Source organism: Chiloscyllium punctatum, chromosome 11, assembly GCF_047496795.1.
Source record: "Chiloscyllium punctatum isolate Juve2018m chromosome 11, sChiPun1.3, whole genome shotgun sequence".
In the NCBI taxonomy this organism is placed as follows: domain Eukaryota; kingdom Metazoa; phylum Chordata; class Chondrichthyes; order Orectolobiformes; family Hemiscylliidae; genus Chiloscyllium; species Chiloscyllium punctatum.
This window is the reverse complement of record NC_092749.1, coordinates 30400749-30422543: the sequence shown is the minus strand read 5'-3', so window position 1 is coordinate 30422543 and position 21795 is coordinate 30400749. Positions and strand designations below refer to the sequence as shown.

The window sequence follows — 21795 nt, the reverse complement described above, 5'->3', positions numbered from 1 at the left end:
CAAGTCAGTCCCTTTTAAGAGCTCTTAAATGTCCTCATTTGCATCCTGTTCTTCAGTCTGTCTATGGTCTACAAAACGATGTCCGAGGTCACAGTCCAACCCACACGCCTGCACCAGAAGCAAAGCAACCAACCGTAGAAGAGTTACATCAACAGGTTTGTAATGTTAATCATATGTAACTTGCACAGTAGTATTAACCCTTTCCAGCTTGTTGAATTTGGTTGTCAAGTCTTTTCTTTTCCATTTTACAGATAAAGCACTGGCAAATGCAGCTAGATAGACACCGGTTAAAAATGTCCAAGGTTGCAGAGAGGTAACGTTCTGTTTCCCTGTTTCGTGGCTTTGTTGCAATTTTTCTGTTTGCCCCCCACTCTTCCTCTTTAGTCCACTCTGTACCAGGCACTATCTCTTAACCCAGATTCACAGATGATTTGAGTGCATCTAGTGTTTGAGAGCTTACTCCATTTGTTTGAGAGCTTTCATTTGGAGACCATTTAGTGTTGAAGTGCATGTAATGTTTGAGAGCTTTAAGTGTGCTTTAGTGGGTTGGATCTGATACTTCCCCCATCAGTCTGCTTGAAGGTCGAAGGTGAGAGGCTTCATTAAATCCACTCAGTAGCCAGTCAATGCCTATCTGCCCACTCCTGATTCCAATGCAATATTACCTCTCTGATCTAATGCTGATTGCTTAATGTGCAAATGAGTAGAACTGCTGTTGATCAAATTCACTTGACTATACCTATTCTTCCGTGTGCATGCCACTGCAGGGGACTATATTTTTTGTGAGATTCGGTTATTTCTTTATGCTTCAGTGGTGGTCTTCTTCAAAGTATTTGAAACAATTCGTGGAGCTTGTCTTTTAGATTTGTGCTAGTGAGTGGAAGCCAACTTTTACCAATCCCCAAATATGGGGCCACAAAACAAGGAAAGGAATTGATAGGGATCCACCTATTATTCTATTTTGAAAGTCAGACATTAGTAGAAATAGCTAGTTAGCTATTCCTTGCAGATCCATTGATATAAAGCCTAATGTTAAATCTCTGTGGTGTTGATAAGCTATTGGAAAGGACGTCCATTAAAAATTATATTCCAAACCAACCCAAAAGGCAAACTCAATATTCTAATATCCTTACTCCTTCTATTCATTGACCCTTCAGTTGCTCTCACTGATGTTAAATCCACGCCAACAGTAATCTATGCTTTCTTCTTTGGTATCTCAGTTTGAAAATTAAATATTAGAGACAAGTAATTGATTTTCCTTTGAAATCAATCACTTATGCATTTGGCAATTCAAGGCACATTAAGGAACTGAAAGAACTGCTACATTTCAAATCCCCTGCTTCTTTCTTTCAAAGCCTTGCTTTCCTGTAGATTGTACTGTCTTTATGACACTCTCAATTCATCACACTAAATTGCTTCTATCAGCCTTGCATCCACCCATACGTCATATTATTAACCGTCATGACTCAGTTGGTAATAATTTCTTGTGGATTCAAGCCTCAGTCCGTACTTGAGCATATCATTTCAGCTGACATTGCAAAGCAGTATTCAGGTAATGCTGCATTATCGGATATTCTGTCTTCTGGATGAAACATTAAAAGTACTAGGCAGAATATTACCAAGTCATTATTTGAAGGAGGCAAATTGAGGTCTACAAGTATGCCAGCCAACATTCATCCATCCACAACAGCATTATTTCACCGGTCATTCATCCCGTTGGTACTTGTAGGACTTTCCGATGGAAAAGTCAGTCATTGTATTTGGCTATAATCCAAAACTAACTGCATTTCAGAAGACTTCATTGGCTGTCTAGTCTTTTTGGCTATTCTGAGGATGTAAACGGCAATGATATAAATGATATAAATCCTAGATCAAATAATTAAACATATGTTCCAGAATGCTGACAAACGTGACCTCCATGTCCCAGGTCTGGCAACAGATAGTCTGACTTCTTTCTTTTTACACTCTTACTAGTCTTTGCATAGTACATGGTTTTTATCTATTCATTTGTGGGATATCAGCACTGCTCGCTGAGGCAGCATTCATTCCCTGAATAAGATAGTGGAGAGTTGCCTTTATAAACCATTGCAGTATAAGTTGAGTTATTATACTGACAGTGCCATGAAAAGTGAAGTTTCAGGATTTTACCTGACAGACAGTGAATGAATGATAACATCATTCCACATCACGCTGGAGGGGAACTGGTGATGGATCAATGCATTTGCTCCCTATGCCATTCTAGGTGATTAGAGGATGCAGGATTGAAAGGATTTGCTGCTTTTCTTTCAGTTTCTATGTCAATGCCATGTGATGCTTCCAATTTCATTCCTATAAAGTTTCATAGTGGTTTGACACAACTGTGTGTGTCAGTGCCATTTCATTAGGCAGTTAAGAGTCAACCACATCAGCTTGGCCCACGTAGGGGAGGCAATGGCCCAGTGGCATTATCATTGGACTCTAAATCCAAAAACTCAGCTAATGTTCTGGGAATCCAGGTTCAAATCTTGTTGTGGCCATTTGAATTTAACAAATTAAAAGGAAAATCTGAACTTAAGAAGCTATTGATGACTATGGGACAATTGCTGATTGTCTGTGGGAAAAACAAACCATCTGGTTCACTATTGTGCGTCAGGGAAGGAAAGCTGCCCTTCTCACCTGGTCCGGCCTGCATTTGATTCCAGACCCACAGCAATGTGGTTGACTCAACTGCACTCTAGAGGCCCAGCAAGCCATTCAGTTCAAAGGCAGCTAGAGATGGGCAATAAATGCTGGCTGGCCAGTGTTGCCTATGTCCCATGAGTGAAATAAGTTAAAGAATCACACCCTGTCCATGTCAATTAAGGACTGCAATAATCATACCATGATGACTCTCCTAAATCAAATTTCTCGATTGCTGTGAGGGGATTAAATCCATATTTTCAGAGCATTACTCTGGGCTGCTGGTTACTCATCCAGTAATATTATTAGTACTCCATTGTCTTCCCCTGCAGGGGGGCATATGAAATCTGCTGCATTCTGAACAAAGAAGAGGCAATTCAGGTGTTTTTGTTCCTGCTGTAGGTGCATCATGATTAGGATATTTATTTCTTCTAGATTGTTATATTTTGCAGTGACAATTGATGTACAGCTGCCATCTTGGTTTGAATCTACTATTTGTCAGAAATGTAGGCCTTTATTCAGAAAATACTGCCCTTACTGTTAAAGCATACCAAAGCATGTTTTTGTCACAGAAACTTTCTACTTTGTCTTTAGTCTGATCGGATACGCGGAGCAGTATATGGAATTTGATCCATTTCTTATAACTCCTGAACCTTCAAACCCATGGATGTCAGATGATATTTCCTTCTGGGAGCTAGAAGCAAGGTCAGTTGTTAAAATATTTTTCTTCTATTTCTTTTCATCAGAAATGTGTCATGCAGCCCATAAAGTAGGGAGTCTATTCCATTCTTAAATACTTCAGCATCTTCTTATATTATTAAATATGTATGATACATCAATGGTCACTCTGGTTTTTCTATTAAAATTTGAAAAATTTTTAAAATGTCTTTTACAGTACACCTTTGATTAAAAATCACATTCTGCCTCTGTGCATTCTTCATGCTGCAGTATTGAGGTTGTCTCATCTGTCCTGTATTGCACACTATCTGGATAAACTGGGTAAGGCTGCTGATAAGTAGCAAGGTTCAGCTATTGTTTCTTCAGTCCGCCAACACAGAATGTAGGCAAAAACTGTTTTTCATGGCAATAAGCACTGGTCTTGCTGGCAAAGCCCACATCCCTCAACAATGAATAAAAGTAGGAACATAACTTAAAAGATTCTTGTGGGGCAAATCACAATGACCCACCTGTCCCTCACACATATCCTGCCAAAGTTACACTGCTTATTAACATGTACTGTTTTTAGGGGAGGAATTTGATATATGTTGGTGATATAAAGATAGAAATAAGTAAATTGAGAGTTCTTTATTATTAAATATTGATGTTTTTGTTGTTTTTTGAAGTACAGGGTTATTCAATATGTTGATTGGTTATTCTACAGAGGAACCTCAATTATCCGATTGACATGGGCGGGGAATATTTTGTTCGGATAGCCGAATGCTCAGATAATGGAATGCCGGATAACACAGTTTAGCCAAGCATCGGCATCTTGCGATCTTGTTTAGATAATTTGAAATTTGGATAATCAACGCTCAGATAATCGAGGTTCCTCTGTACTCTACTATCAAATTACTGCACAGGAATGGTTTGTACCAATTTAAGTTTGTGTGCATCTGGGGAAGTCAAGAACAAGTGGTGAATTGTCACAGATCGAAACTGAACCCAGTTCATGCAGTGCTTAAATGCTTTTCCATAGGGCATTCCATTGGAACTAAGCAGCTAATGTCTGTAATTATGTTTGAGTGCTTTGCGTACGCTTTTAAGTTTGCTGATATTAACATGTCAAGAAAGCTAGACTGGTTTAACTGCAAAGTATACAAATCAATCCTTTACATAATATTGAGCTGATTATATCATTATGATTATCATTATCTTGAAAAAAATCATTATCTTCTTACCACTTTAACACAACAGAAAACATAATATTCTTACCTCTTTAATGCAACTAATAGATTTCTAAGTTTCTAATTTAATTGTTAGAAATTGAATTTTATTTGATGCATATTACACACTGTTAAAGAGTGGTATCAAAAATATATCAGTCATTTTTCAATATCCAAAACTGTTGGAAAACTAAGAAAGTACTAGTGGTAATAAAAACAGATAGTTCTAGTGAAACTCACAGGTCTGGTAGAAGTGGAGAGAAAAGCAGAGTTTACATTTCGAGTCCAACATTACTGTCTCTGGAATCCAAAATTCTGGTGAACAGTCATATTGTACTTGAAATGTTAACTCTGTTTCCCTCTCCCTAAATGCTGCCAGACCTGCTAAGTTTCTCCAACTTTGTGTTTTTATTTCAGATCTCTGGTATCTGCAGTAGTTTGTTTTATTAAACTATTTAGTGATGTCTATGTAATGCAGAAATGATTCATCCTGTGAAGAAAACTCCAAAGACTGCAATAGTATCTGGATAAAATTTTAATTCTGCTAAAATGAGAGACTGAGATTCCCAAATATTAATTCTACTGTTTTACTTTCAGACTGATTGTGAGATGACAGAGAAGGTTTGGGGTGTAGTTACAAAATATATGGTAAAGAATCTGTGGTCTATATATTAATCTGGTTAGACTATAAGACTTAGAAGCAGAAACAGGCCATTTGGCCCATCTGCCATTCAATACCATCTGATAACCCTCAACTCCATTTTCTTGCCTTTCCCTAAAATCCTTAATTCTATTACTGATTATAAACTGCCTCTCTCATCCTTGAATATCCTTAACAACCCAACCCTGACAGCTCTCTGCAGTAACGCATTCCACACATTCACTCCCACCTGAGAGAAGAAATTCCACCAAATTTCAATTTTGTCTTAAATGTGTGGTTAGAATCATATAATCACAGAAGGAGATCCTCCTCATGTCTGCCTGAGTTCTTTGGAAGGGCTGATTCAATCCTCCAATTACACATAGGAAAAATAAGACTATCAGAACCATTTCTGAAAATCTGCTTGATGCCAGGGGTACCCCAATGATTCTCCAAAGGGGAAAATAAATGTTTGCCTCTATACTTCTCTCTGTCCATGTTCTGTTATCTGATGGCCTAAGCCTAGGGTAGAATTTCTTAAATGTTGCTGGATCTTCAACTGGGAATTCAAATAATGGAAGTAGTTAACATGGACATGCTTGATCGTCAATAACAGCTGATTTTGAACCTACTTAAATTCTGCTTTTAACCGATGTTTGAAGAAAGAAATGCAATTATAATTAAAGTCATTGAAATGCCCAATGACGAGAAGCAGATGTTAAACGCCATTAGATGCTGAGTGGTTCCATGAGTAGCTTTTCCTCCTATGAGCCAGGAGGTTCTGGTTTCAAATCCCACTTCAGGACTTGCTGGTGACAAAAGACTCCAGCTAATGTTGCAGGTAAACCAATGAATATCAGTGCTGATCCCCCCAGATTAGATAAAGCAAGAGGGTTAACAGCAGGAATGACATCCAGCCATCAAAGCAATAGTGCAACATTGGAACACCTGAATGAGTGAAAGACCATGTTTAAACTGTGCCATCAGTTTGCTCAGCATTCATTTACAATCATGCAGATAGCACTGAGATTTTGATTCTTCAAATGCGTGCACCTGATTTCATGAATGGTCTACATCTGTAGTTCTAGGAAAATTATAGAAGTACCTGTGGAACAATACTTGTTGCTTAAAAACGCTGTCAGGTTCTTTACACCAATTGATTAGAAATGCATAAGCCTTTTGGTGTGAGCTACAAATTGGAGCTCAGGATAAATGGTCAAACTTCACACCTCTTGCATTGTATCACATCTCATTGTCGTAATCAACGCAGCTTCCCCAGCCTCTTGTAATTGACCTTTTTCCTTTCATGGGTTCCAAAGTGCCATGGATGGGGTGATATAATTATGATGACAATTTTTTTTAAAAAGAGCTCTTTTCATTACAACAACGAAGAAGAAAGAAAGTAGGGTTGTTCAGAACTATGGCTGTTTTGATGAATAAGGAGAAGAATCTTCTTTGATTAGTAAAGAGAGGGCATCAATTGAAGATCACCAAAACACAAAAGAGAACAGTTTACTATTAATTCTTTATGCATAGAAATGTTGAAAAATCTGCACCAGAAACAAATCAATAATGGGCTTTAAGACAGATGTGAATAAATAATGAAAGAATAAATATTTAATAATATATAGTTATGGGGAGAGGCAAGACGAAAGATATTAAGTGGATATCTCTTTCAGAAAATGGCCTCCCTTTAGGCTATAACATTCTTAGAACCTAGAATCCTAACAGTGTGGAAACAGACCCTTCAGCCCAGCAAGTCCACACCCACCCTCCAAAGAGTAACCCACCCAGACCCGTACTTCTCTATATTTCCCCTGACTAATGCACCTAACACTACTGGCAATTTAGCATGGCCAATCCACTTAACCTGCTCATCTTTGCATTGTCTGAGAAAACTGGAGCATCCAGAGGAAACCCATGCAGCCATGGGGAGAATGTGCAAACCCTACGCAGATGGCTGCCTCAGGCTGCAATTGAAATCAGGTTCACTGGCACTGTAAAACTGCAGTGCTAACCACTGAGCCACCGTGCCGCCCCTTCTGTAAGTCTATAAATCCAAATTGGGAAACATACTGCTCTTGAATACATAGAAAGTGGTGCATGGCCAACTTGAATCATATCACTGAAAAAAATACAAAATGATAATAAAGTTACTTTTTTTATGGGGTTTTCTGCTCAAAGGCATTTCTGATACACAGCTACATTAGCTCCTCCACAGGTAGGGCAAGGAGGCAGATCCCAAATCCACCTTGGTTTGAACAAGCAATAAACACTCTGCTGTTGACTTCAATCTGGTGTGCACCAGCCATCCAAAGCATCTGAGTTGCTGTGGCATTCATTCGCATGTTACATCCTGAAACTATGAGTAGTGATGGTGAAGACTCCAATTTCTTTCTATTACCTGGCTGACGAGGAATCTCCCCTGCTCTTGTTACCTGTCATTTGTGTGCATTGGAAGGATTTACAAGTTGATACTCAACTAATTTGGCCATGCTTGCAAACACACTTGTCATGATTCTCAATTCTTAGAGTGTCCCTGGAAACACTAGCTCAGAGGTAAGGAATACTACTGACTGCACCACAAGGTCTCCCTACTTCATGTCAGCATGGTTTTGTGAAGGGCAGGTCGTGCCTCACAAACCTTATTGAATTCTTTGAGAAGGTGACTAAGGAGGTAGATGAGGGGAAAGCGGTAGATGTGGTATATATGGATTTTAGTAAGGCGTTTGATAAGGTCCCCCATGGTAGGCTACTGCAGAAAATACAGCGATATGGCATTGAGGGTGAGTTGGAGGTTTGGATTAGGAATTGGCTCTCTGGAAGAAGACAGAGGGTAGTAGTTGATGGCAAAGGTTCATCTTGGAGTGCCGTCACTAGCGGTGTTCCGCAAGGATCTGTTTTGGGACCATTGCTGTTTGTCATTTTTATAAATGACCTGGAGGAAGGGTTAGAAGGTTGGGTGAGCAAGTTTGCGGATGATACGAAAGTCGGAGGAGTTGTAGACAGTGAGGAAGGATATGGCAGGTTACAGCGGGATATAGAGAAGCTGCAGAGCTGGGCAGAAAGGTGGCAAATGGAGTTCAATGTAGCTAAGTGTGAAGTGATTCACTTTGGTAAGAGTAATAAAAAGATGGATTACTGGGCTAATAGTAGACTACTTGGTAGTGTGGAAGAGCAGAGGGATCTTGGTGTCCCTGTACACAGATCTCTGAAAGTTGCCACCCAGGTAAATAGTGCAGTGAAGAAGGCATATGGCGTACTGGCTTTTATTGGTAGAGGAATTGAGTTCCGGAGTCCTGAGGTCATGCTGCAGTTGTATAAGACTCTGGTGCGGCCGCATCTGGAATATTGTGTGCAGTTTTGGTCGCCATACTATAGGAAGGATGTGGAGGCACTGGAACGGGTGCAGAGGAAGTTTACCAGGATGTTGCCTGGTATGGTAGGAAGATCCTATGAGGAAAGGCTGAGGCACTTGGGGTTGTTTTCTTTGGAGAAAAGAAGGTTTAGGGGTGATTTGATAGAGGTGTACAAGATGATTAGGGGGTTAGATAGGGTTGACAGTGAGAACCTTTTTCCACGTATGGAGTCAGCTATTACAAGGGGGCATAGCTTTAAATTAAGGGGGGGTAGATATAGGACTGATGTTAGGGGTAGGTTCTTCACTCAGCGAGTCGTAAGTTCATGGAATGCCCTGCCAGTAGCAGTAGTGGACTCTCCCTCTTTATGGGTATTTAAGCGGGCATTGGATAGGTATATGGAGGATAGTGGGTTAGTGTAGGTTAGGTGGGCTTTGATCGGCGCAACATAGAGGGCCGAAGGGCCTGTACTGCGCTGTATTCTTCTATGTTCTATGTTCTATGTTTATGACCACTAATTACACATAGTTTTACTAGTGATAAGGTTTCACCATTTGATAAAAACAGCAAGTAAATGGAATGGTGTGTTGTAACTATCTCGTAGTGACTACCACCTTGAGAAATAAACCTTGACCACAGGTCAGTCTACTATAACATGCAAATTTTCATCAGCGCAAATTGGCTATAACACGATTGGCAAATTGTGGATGCTGTTTGGATAATGCAAACTTTCTATTGAACGGAGTATAGTGATTTTCAATAAGCGATCTTCTGCAGCACGATTTTCTATAGCGGTTTTCCATAGCGCAATGTTATATAGCGCGAGGTTGCAGAGGAACACAGCTGTCACATTATACCAGAATGACCTGTACTTAGTTCTTAGTTATCTGCAGTAAGTTCCTGGTGCAGAATCCTTTTAACATTTGAAAACATAAAATGTCATCACATTTCAGAAGAATTTATTGACTAAAGTTCATTTATTGACTAAAATTACAATCTGATATTATTATTTGATATGAAACACCAGTAAAACTTGCTGTATCTGTTACCAGCTGTTAAAATTTTCATCCCTTGTGATTGCAGTAAAGAACCATATGCACAGAGAGTAAAGCGATGGGGTTTCTGCATCGATGAAGTTTTAAAAGACCCTGTAGGGAGGGAACAGTTTCTTAAGTTCGTGGAGTCTGAATTCAGCTCTGAAAACTTACGGTATGTATTGGAAATTTTCTAGTGAAAGAATTCTTCCTATGCACAAATTAGCAAACCCTAAGTATTAAAATCACACATAACTGATAAAATCTTCCTCTTCACATTCAGATCACTTGTTAGTATTGACCAGTGGTGAAATATTGATAATAAAACACTTACTTTTTCTAAAGGTTGTGTTTGCTGATACCCAGGAGCATGTGCACTAGCAGTGATGTCACTAAGAGAAATGTAATTTTTAAAAAAGAGTGCAAATATCTAAACATGAAAATAAAAGGTAAATGTTATAATAAAAATAAGGTGCTAACCAAAGTAGGATTTCTTTTAATTTTTAAAAATTAACATAATGTTATGCACGTGTAACAGAAATAATGGCAATGAACATGTGCATTTGGAGAGCATCAGTGAAGCATTGGTGTCATCAAACGTGTTACTTTCTAAATGTTCAATTTAGAATTTACCTGGGTTGAATAATTTTTCCTGTTACTTTTCTAGTTATTTTTTACCTTTTTCTGAACTTTCATCTGCTTTAATATGGATTACCAAAACCCATGTTTTCTTCCCCTTTGCTGTTATTGTTTCATTAAATCTAATAGCTTCAATATTTGCTGTTAAAAGTCAAAGATATCGTTACAGCTTTAGATCAGCCCATATAGCACTTACACCAAACCCATCTGACACCTTCATTGCATTGGGAAATTAAAGCATTTCTGAAAAATCACAAGTGACTCTCTTTAAGTCCTATTTAGCATATCTTCTGGGGGCAGGATCTTTCCCAGTCTCAATAAATCATAATGGGTTGTTGAAACTGGCATACCAGTCATCCTTGCCCCTTTTTTTACAAATTCCTTCAGAGCATGTGGGCATCGCTGGTTATATCACCATTTATTGCCTATCCTAATTATGAGTCAGAGAGTCATGGAGATATACAGCATGGAAACAGACCCTTCGGTCCAACTCGTCCATGCCGACCAGATATCCCAACCCAATCTACTCCCACCTGCCAGCGCCCGACCTTATCCCTCCAAACCCTTCCTATTCATATACCCATCCAGATGCCTTTTAAATGTTGCAATTGTACCAGCTTCCACCACTTCCTCTGGCAGCTCATTTCATACATGCACCAGCCTCTGTGTGAAGAAGTAGCCCCTTAGATCCCTTGTATATCTTTCCCCCAAACCTATGCCCTTTAGTTCTGGACTCCCCCACCTCAGAGATAAAACTTTGTCGATTTACCCTATCCATGCCCCTCATAATTTTATAAACCTCTATAAGGTCACCCCTCAGCCTCCAACACTCCAGGGAAAACAATGCCAACCTATTCAACCTCTCTCTTTAGCTCAAATCCTCCAACCCTGGCAACATCCTTATAAATTTTTTCTGAACTCTTTCAAGTTTCACAATGTCCTTCCAATAGGAGGGAGACCAGAATTGCACACAATATTCCAAAAGTGGCCTAACTAATGTCCTGTACAGACGCAATATGTCGTCCCAACTCCATACTCAGTACTCTGACCAATAAAGGAATGCATACCAAACACCTTCTTCACTATCCTATCGACCTGCAACTCTATTTTCAAGGAGCTATGAACCTGCATTCCAAGGTCTCTTTGTTCAGCAACACTCCCTAGGACTTTACCATTAAGTGTATAAGTCCTGCTAAGATTTGCTTTCCCAAAATGCAGCATCTCGCATTTATCTGAATTGAACTCCATCTGCCATTCCACATCCCAATTGCCCTCAAGAAGCCACCAGTGATCTGCCTTCTTGAACCACTGCAGTCCTTGTTGTTGGGGTGCACGCACAATGCTGTTTGAGAGGTAGGTCAGTGATTTTGATCCAGTAACACTGATGAAGTGGCCACATATTTCCCACTCAGGACAGTGGGTGGCTTGGGGGTCAATTTGCAGATGTTGGTGCTCCCATGTGTTTGCGTTTTTTGATGGTAGAGGTTGCTGGTTTCAAAGATTCTGTCAGAGGAGCAATGGTGAGCTGTTGCCATCAATCTTGTAGACGGTTCCAGTGAAAACAAACCCAGTCTATCCAATCTTTATTCATAGCTAAAATTCCCCATACCAGGCAAAATCCTGGTTAACCTTTTTTGTAAAAACAATGACTGCAGATGCTGAAAACCAAATACTGGATTAGTGGTGCACAGCAGTTCAGGCAGCATCCAACGAGCAGCGAAATCGACGTTTCGGGCAAAAGCCCTTCATCGTGAATAAAGGCAGTGAGCCTGAAGCATGGAGAGATAAGCTAGAGGAGGGTGGGGGTGGGGAGAGAGTAGCATAGAGTACAATGGGTGAGTGGGGGAGGAGATGAAGGTGATAGGTCAGGGAGGGGAGGGTGGAATGGATAGGTGGAAAAGAAGATAGGCAGGTCGGACAAGTCAAGGAGACAGTAACTGAGCTGGAAGTTTGAAACGAGGATGAGGTGGGGGAAGGGGAAATGAGGAAGCTGTTGAAGTCCACATTGATGCCCTGGGGTTGAAGTGTTCCGAGGCGGAAGAAGAGGCGTTCTTCCTCCAGGCGTCTGGTGGTGAGGGAGCGGCGGTGAAGGAGGCCCAGGACCTCCATGTCCTCGGCAGAGTGGGAGGGGGAGTTGAAATGTTGGGCCACGGGGCGGTTTGGTTGATTGGTGTGGGTGTCTCGGAGATGTTCCCTAAAGTGCTCTTCTAGGAGGCGCCCAGTCTCCCCAATGTAGAGGAGACCACATCGGGAGCAACGGATACAATAAATGATATTGGTGGATGTGCAGGTGAAACTTTGATGGATGTGGAAGGCTCCTTTAGGGCCTTGGCCCTAAAGGAGCCTTCCACATCCATCAAAGTTTCACCTGCACATCCACCAATATCATTTATTGTATCCGTTGCTCCCGATGTGGTCTCCTCTACATTGGGGAGACTGGGCACCTCCTAGCAGAGCGCTTTAGGGAACATCTCCGAGACACCCGCACCAATCAACCAAACCGCCCCGTGGCCCAACATTTCAACTCCCCCTCCCACTCTGCCGAGGACATAGAGGTCCTGGGCCTCCTTCACCACTGCTCCCTCACCACCAGACACCTGGAGGAAGAACGCCTCATCTTCCGCCTCGGAACACTTCAACCCCAGGGCATCAATGTGGACTTCAACAGCTTCCTCATTTCCCCTTCTCCCACCTCATCCTTGTTTCAAACTTCCAGCTCAGTTACTGTCTCCTTGACTTGTCCGACCTGCCTATCTTCTTTTCCACCTATCCATTCCACCCTCTCCTCCTTGACCTATCACCTTCATCTCCTCCCCCACTCACCCATTGTACTCTATGCTACTCTCTCCCCACCCCCACCCCCACCCTTCTCTAGCTTATCTCTCCATGCTTCAGGCTCACTGCCTTTATTCCTGATGAAGGGCTTTTGCCCAAAACGTCGATTTCGCTGCTCGTTGGATGCTGCCTGAACTGCTGTGCTCTTCCAGCACCACTAATCCAGTATAACCTTTTTTGTACCCTCCCCAAAACATCCACATCCTTCAGGTAGTGTTGTAACCAGAATTGTATGCAATATTCCAAGTGTGGCCTAACGAAAGTTCTATAAAGGTGCAGCACAACTTGTCTATCCTTATACTCAATGCTCCTTTCAATGAAGGCAAGCCTGACATAAGCCTTTTTTAGGACCTTATCTATCTGCATTGCCACCTTCAGTGATCTGTGGACCTACACACCCAGATCAATATTCCTAAGGGCTCTGCCTTTCACTGAATGCAGCTGAAGATGTATTGAATAGAGACACAACTCAGAGAAACTCCTGCAGAGATGTCCTGGTGCAGAGATGACTGACCTCCCACGATTGCAACTATCTTTCTATGTGTCAGATATGATTCCAACTAGCAACTTTCCCATAATTCCGATTGATTCCAATTTTCCTAGGAGCTTGTTGAAGCTGTGCAAGTGAATGTAGCCTTGCTGTTAAGAAAAGTCACTTACACCTTATCTCTGGGTTTCAGCTCTTTTAGTCCACGATTGGACCAAGATTTTAATGAGGTCAGTACATGAATGGCTTTAGTCGAACCCACATCGGGCGTAAGTGAGGAGTTTGTCGCTGAGCAAGTACTACTTGATAGCACTGTTGGCAATCCCTTTCAGCATGTTGCTGATAATGGACAGTATACTGACAGGGTGGTCATTGGCAGGATTGGATTTGTCCTGCTTTCTGTGCACAGGACCTAGCTAGGCAAGATTTCACCTTGTTGGATAGTTGGAGATGTAATTAAACTGGAGCAGTTTAGCTGTGGGGTAGCTGGTTCTAGAATCTTCAGTACTGTTGCCAGAATGTTGTCAGGGCCCATAGCCTTTTGGGGTCCAATGTCTTGATGTCATGTGGAGGGAATTGACTTGAATTGATTTGATTTGATTTATTTATTGTCACGTGTGTTCTGCTACAAAATAAAATGAAAAGTGTTGTATAGTGTCACCACACTCCGGCGCCATCTTAAAACGGGGGAGGCGGGGGAGGGGAAGAAAAAGCAAATCATAGAAAGAAAGGCAGAATAATAAAGAAATTAACAAAAAGTGGTCAACTTTCCAGTCCTTCTTGGTAAGTGTTTCACCATGAGCCTACTAGCCAGGCATGAGTCCTCTTCACCATGCTGCTGCTGCTGGAAAAAAAGTTGCCACTCATTGGTGCCAACTCACCTCCACCAATGCCCTCGACACCATAAGTCCTTGCTAGTCCTCGCCAGTGTAGACAATGCCAACACTAGTTCTCCCTGTATTCCGTGAAATCTAACCTTGCTAACCAGTCTCCAATGGGGAACCTTGTCGAACGCCTTACTGAAGCCCATATAGATCACATCTGCTGTTCTGCCCTCATCAATCCTCTTTGTTACTTCTTCAAAAACTCAATCAAGTTTGGGAGACATGATTTCCCACGCACAAAGCCATGTTGACTATCCCTAATCAGTCCTAGCCTTTCCAAATACATGTACATCCTGTCCCTCAGGATTCCCTCCAACAACTTGCCCACCACCGCATCAGGCTCACTGGTCTCTAGTTCCCTGGCTTGTCCTTACCACCCTTCTTAAACAGTGGCACCGTGTTAGCCAACTTCCAGCAAATACTGGAAATCTAAAATAAAAACAGAAATTGTTGAAGAAACTCAGCAAGTCTGGTTGTATCTGTGGAGAGAAGGTGCAGTTAACGTTTCAAGTCTAGTGACCCTTCTTCAGAAATAATTTATCATAGAGCCATGACCACATTAAAATTTGGAGCAGAGTTGATGGACCAAGATTTTAATGAGGTCTACTTTTGCTCCTGTGTGTTTTGGTTTTACAATCTTAATTCAGGATCAAAAAGTTTTAGACTTCTGTTCAATTCACACTTGTGTAATAAGCTTGCATATTGGGAAATGAAAGGTTGCCTGTGGGGTAATCAGGTTTGGAAAGACAAAGGAGTTAGACATGGGAATATGGAGAAAACCATATTTCAATAGCTTGCTTTGAGGAGCAAAGAGAGAAGGGAAAGAGGATTCTCTCACTTGGTCTATTTCTCCCTCTCTCCCTCTGTACCTCACCATTGTTCAAAAGAAGTACCCAGTGGAAAAGCAATTTGGGAAAACAAGCATTCATCTAGAATTCCAGAATTTTACAAAATTCACGACTGCTAATGAAAAGCAACAACTAAACAACCATGGACTCAAGTTTCATTGTCCCAACTCCAGAACTTTAAACTACACCTTATCTTAAGTTCCTGTTTCTATTAGAAACTCACTTTTTTTTCAAAGTTATTACCTGTATTTGATATCACATTTTATTATTTCCTCAGGGTTGGTAGGCAATAATATTCCTCTTCTTCACTCAAGGAAACCTTGGAGTTAGCTCTTTTTTTTAACTGGGTTAACTGGGTTTTAACTGGAGTGTGATAGCTGTGTACATTATGTATTTTCATTTAGCATCCCCATTTTTAGTTTTAGCATCCTTCACATACTTTGTCAGCTTCCGTCGCCATTGCAAATCAATGTCCCGTACTGCTTTGTATTTTCACACTTTCTCCATTTTGTACTGGCTTTGGGAAGAGGTCTTCTTGGCCTTGCATACCAGCTCCATCACCCCCACCTCCCCCCCCCCCCCCCACCCACTCCCATCCTATTCTTGCCCTGGCTGTATCTCCCAACTTGCTATACCACAACCTCACTTCTGGGCTTCATCCTCTTCACTGAGCCTCCTTGTGCCTCATTTCTCCTGTAAACCCCACCCCACCCCCAGCTGCCTTGGTTCTCCCTCCAGACTTTGGTCTTGTCTTTGGGCTTCATGTCTGGTCTTCACTTTGTTTGCTGAGTCCATGTTTCCCTTTCCAGTTCAGATTGAGGTCCTGGGCCCCATCTAGTGACAGAAATTTCTCAGTGCAGGTGAGTCCTTGGATTCCACTTGCACCTGACAAACCTCAGCCACTAGATGGAGCCTGGTCAAGCTACGAGTATTGTAGAGGATTGCATTTTTCTCTTATACATGCAAATTTATTTTATTTTGACAATTACTCCATTTAGAAATGTAGGAACTTAGTAACTTAGAGTGCAGGCCTAGCAACATCTGCGGAAGAGATAAATATAGTTAACATTTCAAGTCTAATTTAACTCTTCCTTGGAATTGAAGGGGTTGGAAAATGGCGGGTTATTAGCTGTTGAGAAACGTGAAGGAGGAGTGAGTGGAATAGATGGTGAAGGTGCCCATAGTAGAAGACAGAAGGATGTGTACAATAGGTACAGGATAGATGAGCACAGTAGTTTTTATTTAGAGAGATTTATTTAAATTCATAAAATGTTAAAAACAGCACTTCGAGATGATTGGAAATGAAATAATGGACCTTTGACAATAAGTCTGAAATATAAAAGTTGACGTGTAATGGTTAACCTATATAAATTCTTAGTGGGTCCATGGCAGGAGTATTTTCTTTAGCAATTTTTTTAATCAATATGTAAATGTACCTTCTAGAGAAGGAGCAAAACTTGGCCTTCTCTTGGGAAATAAGGCAGAACAAATGGCTGAAGTGTTAGTAGGGGATCACTTTGGGACTAGTGATCACAATTCTATTAGGTTTAAAATAGTTATGGAAAAGAATATGCCTTCCATAAAAGTTAAAGTTCTTAATTGGAGTAAGACAAATTATAATGGTATGAGACAAGAACTTTCAAAAGTTCATTGGAGTAGCCTGTTCAGAGGTAAAAGGATAACTAACAATTGGGACGCTTTAGAAAGTATTGATAACAAAAGTTCAGAGGCATTGTGTTCCTGTTAGAGTGAAGGGTAAGGCTGGTAAGAGTAGGGAACGGTGAATGAATAAAGATATTGAAGTTTTGATCAAAAATGAAAATGAATCATATGTTAGATATAGACAATTTGGATCAAATAAATATCTCAAAAACTATAAAGAGTCTAGTGGCATTCTTAAGAGGGAAATCAGGAGGACACAAAGGGAAAAAGAAATGACCTTGGCAGAAAAGGATAATCCAAAGAGATTCTACAATTGATAAAGAGCAAAAGAGCAACTAGGGAGATAATAGGCCCCCTTAAACAACAACGAGGTCATCTATGTGTGGAACCTCAGGTGATGGGAGAGATACTAAATGAATAAAAAATTGTCAGTTTTTACTGTGGAGAAAGAAATGGAGGATAGATAACTTGAGGAAATAAATATTGATGGTTTGAAAGCAGTCACCCTGCAGAAGAGGACGTGCTGGAGGTTTTAGAAAACATAAAGGTGGATAAATCTCCAGGACCTGGTCAAACATATTCCAGCATATTGTGGTTGTTAGGGGAAGAAATTATGGGGGCCCCGAGCAGAAATATTTGTATCATCTAAAACCAGATGGAGGACTAGAGGGTGGCTAATGTGCCTTTATTTATGATGAGCTGTAAGGAGAAGCCTGGCAGCTGTAGATCTGTGAGCCTGACATTGGTGGTGGGTAAGTTGTTGGAGCTGATTCTGAAACATAGGATTTACTGGCATTTGGAGAGGCAAGGACTGATTGACAATAGTCAGCATGGTTTTGTGAGAAGGAAATCATGTCTCACAAACTTGATTGAGTTTTTGAGGAAGTAATCAAGAAGATTGATAAGGGCAGAGCGGTAGACATGGTTTACATAGACTTTAGTAAAATCTTTAACAAGGTTCTGCATGGTACGACTAATTAGTAACATTGGATCACTTAGGATTCAGGGAAAGCTTGCCAATTGGATAGTAGAGACATAAGGTGGAGATAGAGGGTTGTTTTTCAGACTGGAGGCCTGTGACCAGTGGTGTTCCACAGGGATCAATGCTGAGTCCACTTTTGTTTGTCATTTATATAAACAGTTTGGATGAGAATATAGGAGGCATGCTAGGAAGTTTGCAGATGACATCAAAATTTATAGTAAAGTGGACAGTGAAGAAGGTTATCTAAGATTACAAAGAGATCTTGATCAAATGAAAGGCTTATAGAGTCATAGAGATGTACAGCATGGAAACAGACCCTTCGGTCCAACCCGTCCATGCCAACCAGATATCCCAACCCAATCTAGTCCTACCTGCCAGCACCTGGCCCATATCCCTCCAAACCCTTCCTATTCATATACCCATCCAAATGCCTCTTAAATGTTGCAATTGTACCAGCCTCCACCACTTCCTCTGACAGCTCATTCCATACACGTATCACTCTCTGTGTGAAAAAGTTACCCTATAGGTCTCTTTTATATCTTTCCCCTCTCACCCTAAATCTATGCCCTCTAGTTATGGACTCCCTGACCCCAGGGAAAAGACTTTGCCAATTTACCCGATCCATGCCCCTCATAATTTTGTAAACCTATATAAGGTCACTCCTCAGCCTCCGACGCTCCAGGGAAAACAGCCCTAGCCTGTTCAGCCTCTCCCTATATCTCAAATCCTCCAACCCTGGCAACATCCTTGTAAATTTTTTCTGAACCCTTTCAAGTTTCACAACCTCTTTCCGATAGGAAGGAGACCAGAATTGCATGCAATATTCCAACAGTGGCCTAACCAATGTCCTGTACAGCCGCAACATGACCTCCCAACTCTGTTCCTGTCCTGTATTGTTCTTTCTTCTCTTTGTTCTTAATTGGGTCAATGGGGTACGGAGTGGCAGATGGAGCTTAATTTAGATAAAAGAAAGGCATTTTGATAAAACAAACAAGGGCAGAACCTACACAATTAATGGTAGGGGGCTGGGGTAGTGTGTGAACAGAGAGACCCAGGAGTTCAGGTACACAATTTTTTGAAATTTGCATCATATCCCGATGGTGTGGTTAAGAAGGTGTTTAGCACGCTTGCCTTGAGTGCTCAGGCCTTTGAGCTTGTAGTTGAGGCGTCATGTTGAGGTTGTGCAGGACGTTGATGAGGCTTCTTCTGGAGTACTGTGTGCCATTCAGGTTGCTCCGCTATAGAAAGGATATTAATATTATTAAATTGGAGAGGGTTCAGAAAGTATTTATGAGGATGTTGCCAGGAATGGAAGGTTTGAGTTATAATAATAGGCTGGGACATTTTTCAGTGGACCCTGGGAGGCTGAGGGGTGACTTTATCAAAGTTTATAAAATCATAACAGGCATAGATAAGGTGAATAGCAAGGGTCATTTCCCTAAGGTGAGGGAGTTCAAAACTCGGGGGTATGTTTTTAAGGTGAGAAGAGAAAGTTTTAGAAACGATAGGAGGAGCAACTATTTTACACAGTGAGTGGTTTGTGTGTGGAATGAAATGCCAGAGGAGGTGGTGGATGCAGTTGCAGCATTTAAAAGACATTTGGATAAGTGCATGAATAGGAAAAGTTTGGATATAGGCCAAATTCAAGCAACTGGGCCTAGTTTAGTTTGGGAGCATGAGCATTTGCATGGACTAGTTGGACCAAAGCGTCTGTTTCCATGCTGTATGATTCCATGACTATGTGTATTGTGTGAAGTTCTGATCTCCATGCTAGAGAAAAAATATTGAAACAATTAGGAAGATGCAGTGTGGAAGAATTAGGATGTTGCCTGGTCTGAAAACATGGTTCTTTTTGTGAAATATTTTTAAAGGGAAATAGTAAATTAAGAAAGCATGAAACCTAGTTAGTGCAGTTCGTAGATCAAATCCAGTTAAACTCCTGTGATGCACTTTGGGCAATTGATTCCATTAGAGATATCAACAGTTGCAAGCTGTTATGACATAGAGACTGGCATGTTAGATATGCATGGAAGGATCCTTGCGGTGCAGTGGTAGTGTCCCTACCCCAGAGCAAGGAGTTCAAATCCCACCTACTCCCAAATTGTGTAATAATATGTCTTATAGGTTGAATAAAAATACCTTGTATAAGGAACTTCGTCCGATATAGTCCTTCATGGTTCAGGATGACTTGCTTTGTCCCTGGTTTGATAGATTCTGTAAGTTGAGTTCACAATCTACAATACATAGGGTAGGTATTTCATGGATGTTTTCCTTTTAAGTCAATCTTTAAAAACTTCCCTGATGCCATGAAATCTAGGGGCTTGCTTGTCTCTGGTATGAAGACAGCCAGGTTGTGTGGGCCAGACGTCAGCTCATGACTTGAACCGACCTGCACCTTGAAACTGCACTGAAACCTTAGTCATGGGATTGGGAATTCTGGATCAGGACCCGGCTGCCATTTCGCCACTTCCACAAACTCTGGAAACATCCAGTTTCCGTCCATGTTGAAGATCAACTCAACGGTTACAGGGAAGGGAGCAAAAGATGATGGGAGTGCAGTTCGTACATGGAATTTTCCATGTGGAAGACAAACAGCTTGTTTTCATCTTTCAATGTCTGCATTATTCTGTACAACAATCGAGCTTGGGCACATCTAATTGTCTAGCCATATATTCATCATTTCAAAAACATTTCCAGTATGTAAACAAGGCATTCCACTGGGAGAATAAAGTCAGAAAATGATCTTTTATACTGTTCAATTTGCAACATCTGATAGTTTTCAAATTTAAATTATTGATTATTTCTTTTTTACCCTTGTATATCTATCCCATCTGCTAACTGCATATAATCTTTGCATTCTATTCAACACTATTTCAGTCTAGGTTTCAAAGTTTCTCACACTGCTTATTCGTATCTGGAACTCACCATGACAAACTTTGATCTTTTCCTCATGAAGGCTCGTTTTTATTCTCGTGGTCAAACAACGTGCATCACTTTCTGCAGACCTTCCCACCATGGGTTTAAGCTGGGCTACAGAAGAAATGCGGCATGATCTCCACCCATTACCCTCCCACCTGATCAAATGTTCAACACAAATAATACCACCATGAGGGACCATAAAAGATTCTGCCCAGAGTTTTTTTTAATAGGACAAAGCAGTTTTTAGATTAGATTACTTACAGTGTGGAAACAAGCCTTTGGCCCAACAAGTCTACACCGACCCTCCAAAGAGTAATCCACTTCCCTCTGACTAATGTACCTAACACTATAGGCAGTTCACCTGACCTGCACATCTTTGGACAGTGGGAGGCAACCAGAGCACCCAGGGGAAACCCACGCAGACACAGGGAGAATGTGCAAACTCCACACAGGCAGTCACCCAAGGTGGGAATTGAATCCAAGTCCCTGGTACTATGAGGCAGCAGTGCTAACCACTGAGCCACAGTGCAATCCAGTTTTGACTCATAGAATGCTTGCAGCATAGAAAGAGACCATTCAGCCATGATGCCCCTTGCTGGCTCTCCAGTAGAACAACTGAATTAGTTCAATTCTCCCATTTTTCCCCTGTAGCCACAATTGAATCTGCCTCCACCATTCTCTCAGGCAATGCAAACCTTATCCTAACCCTTTGCTATGTTAAAAAGAAGGTTTTCCTTATCTCGCTATGGGATTCACTGGACTCATTCCTAGAATGAGAGTCATATCAGGAAATGTTGACCAGGTTAGGCCTATATCTGTTTGAGATTAGAAAACTGAGAGGTGATCTCATCACCTCTTGCACGCTCTTGAGAGGACTGGAAAGGGTGGATATTCAATGCATTTTCCCTCTGATAAGGGAAACTAAATGGAGGGAACACAGTTTAAAAATATGAGATCGCCCTTTT

At 41.2% G+C, this 21795-nt stretch overlaps 1 protein-coding gene across 6 annotated transcripts in view; it reads left to right on the top strand.

Moving 5' to 3' along the window:
* The window catches only part of LOC140482864 (regulator of G-protein signaling 7), a 440481-nt gene that overhangs the window by 397453 nt on the left and 21233 nt on the right, over window positions 1–21795 (top strand). For all 6 annotated transcript variants that reach the window (XM_072580575.1, XM_072580577.1, XM_072580574.1 and 3 more), the window contains 4 exons: window positions 57–155; window positions 252–313; window positions 3253–3363; window positions 9624–9749. In XM_072580575.1, coding sequence (XP_072436676.1) covers window positions 57–155; window positions 252–313; window positions 3253–3363; window positions 9624–9749 — 398 coding nt within the window. The remainder of the gene's footprint in view (window positions 1–56; window positions 156–251; window positions 314–3252; window positions 3364–9623; window positions 9750–21795) is intronic.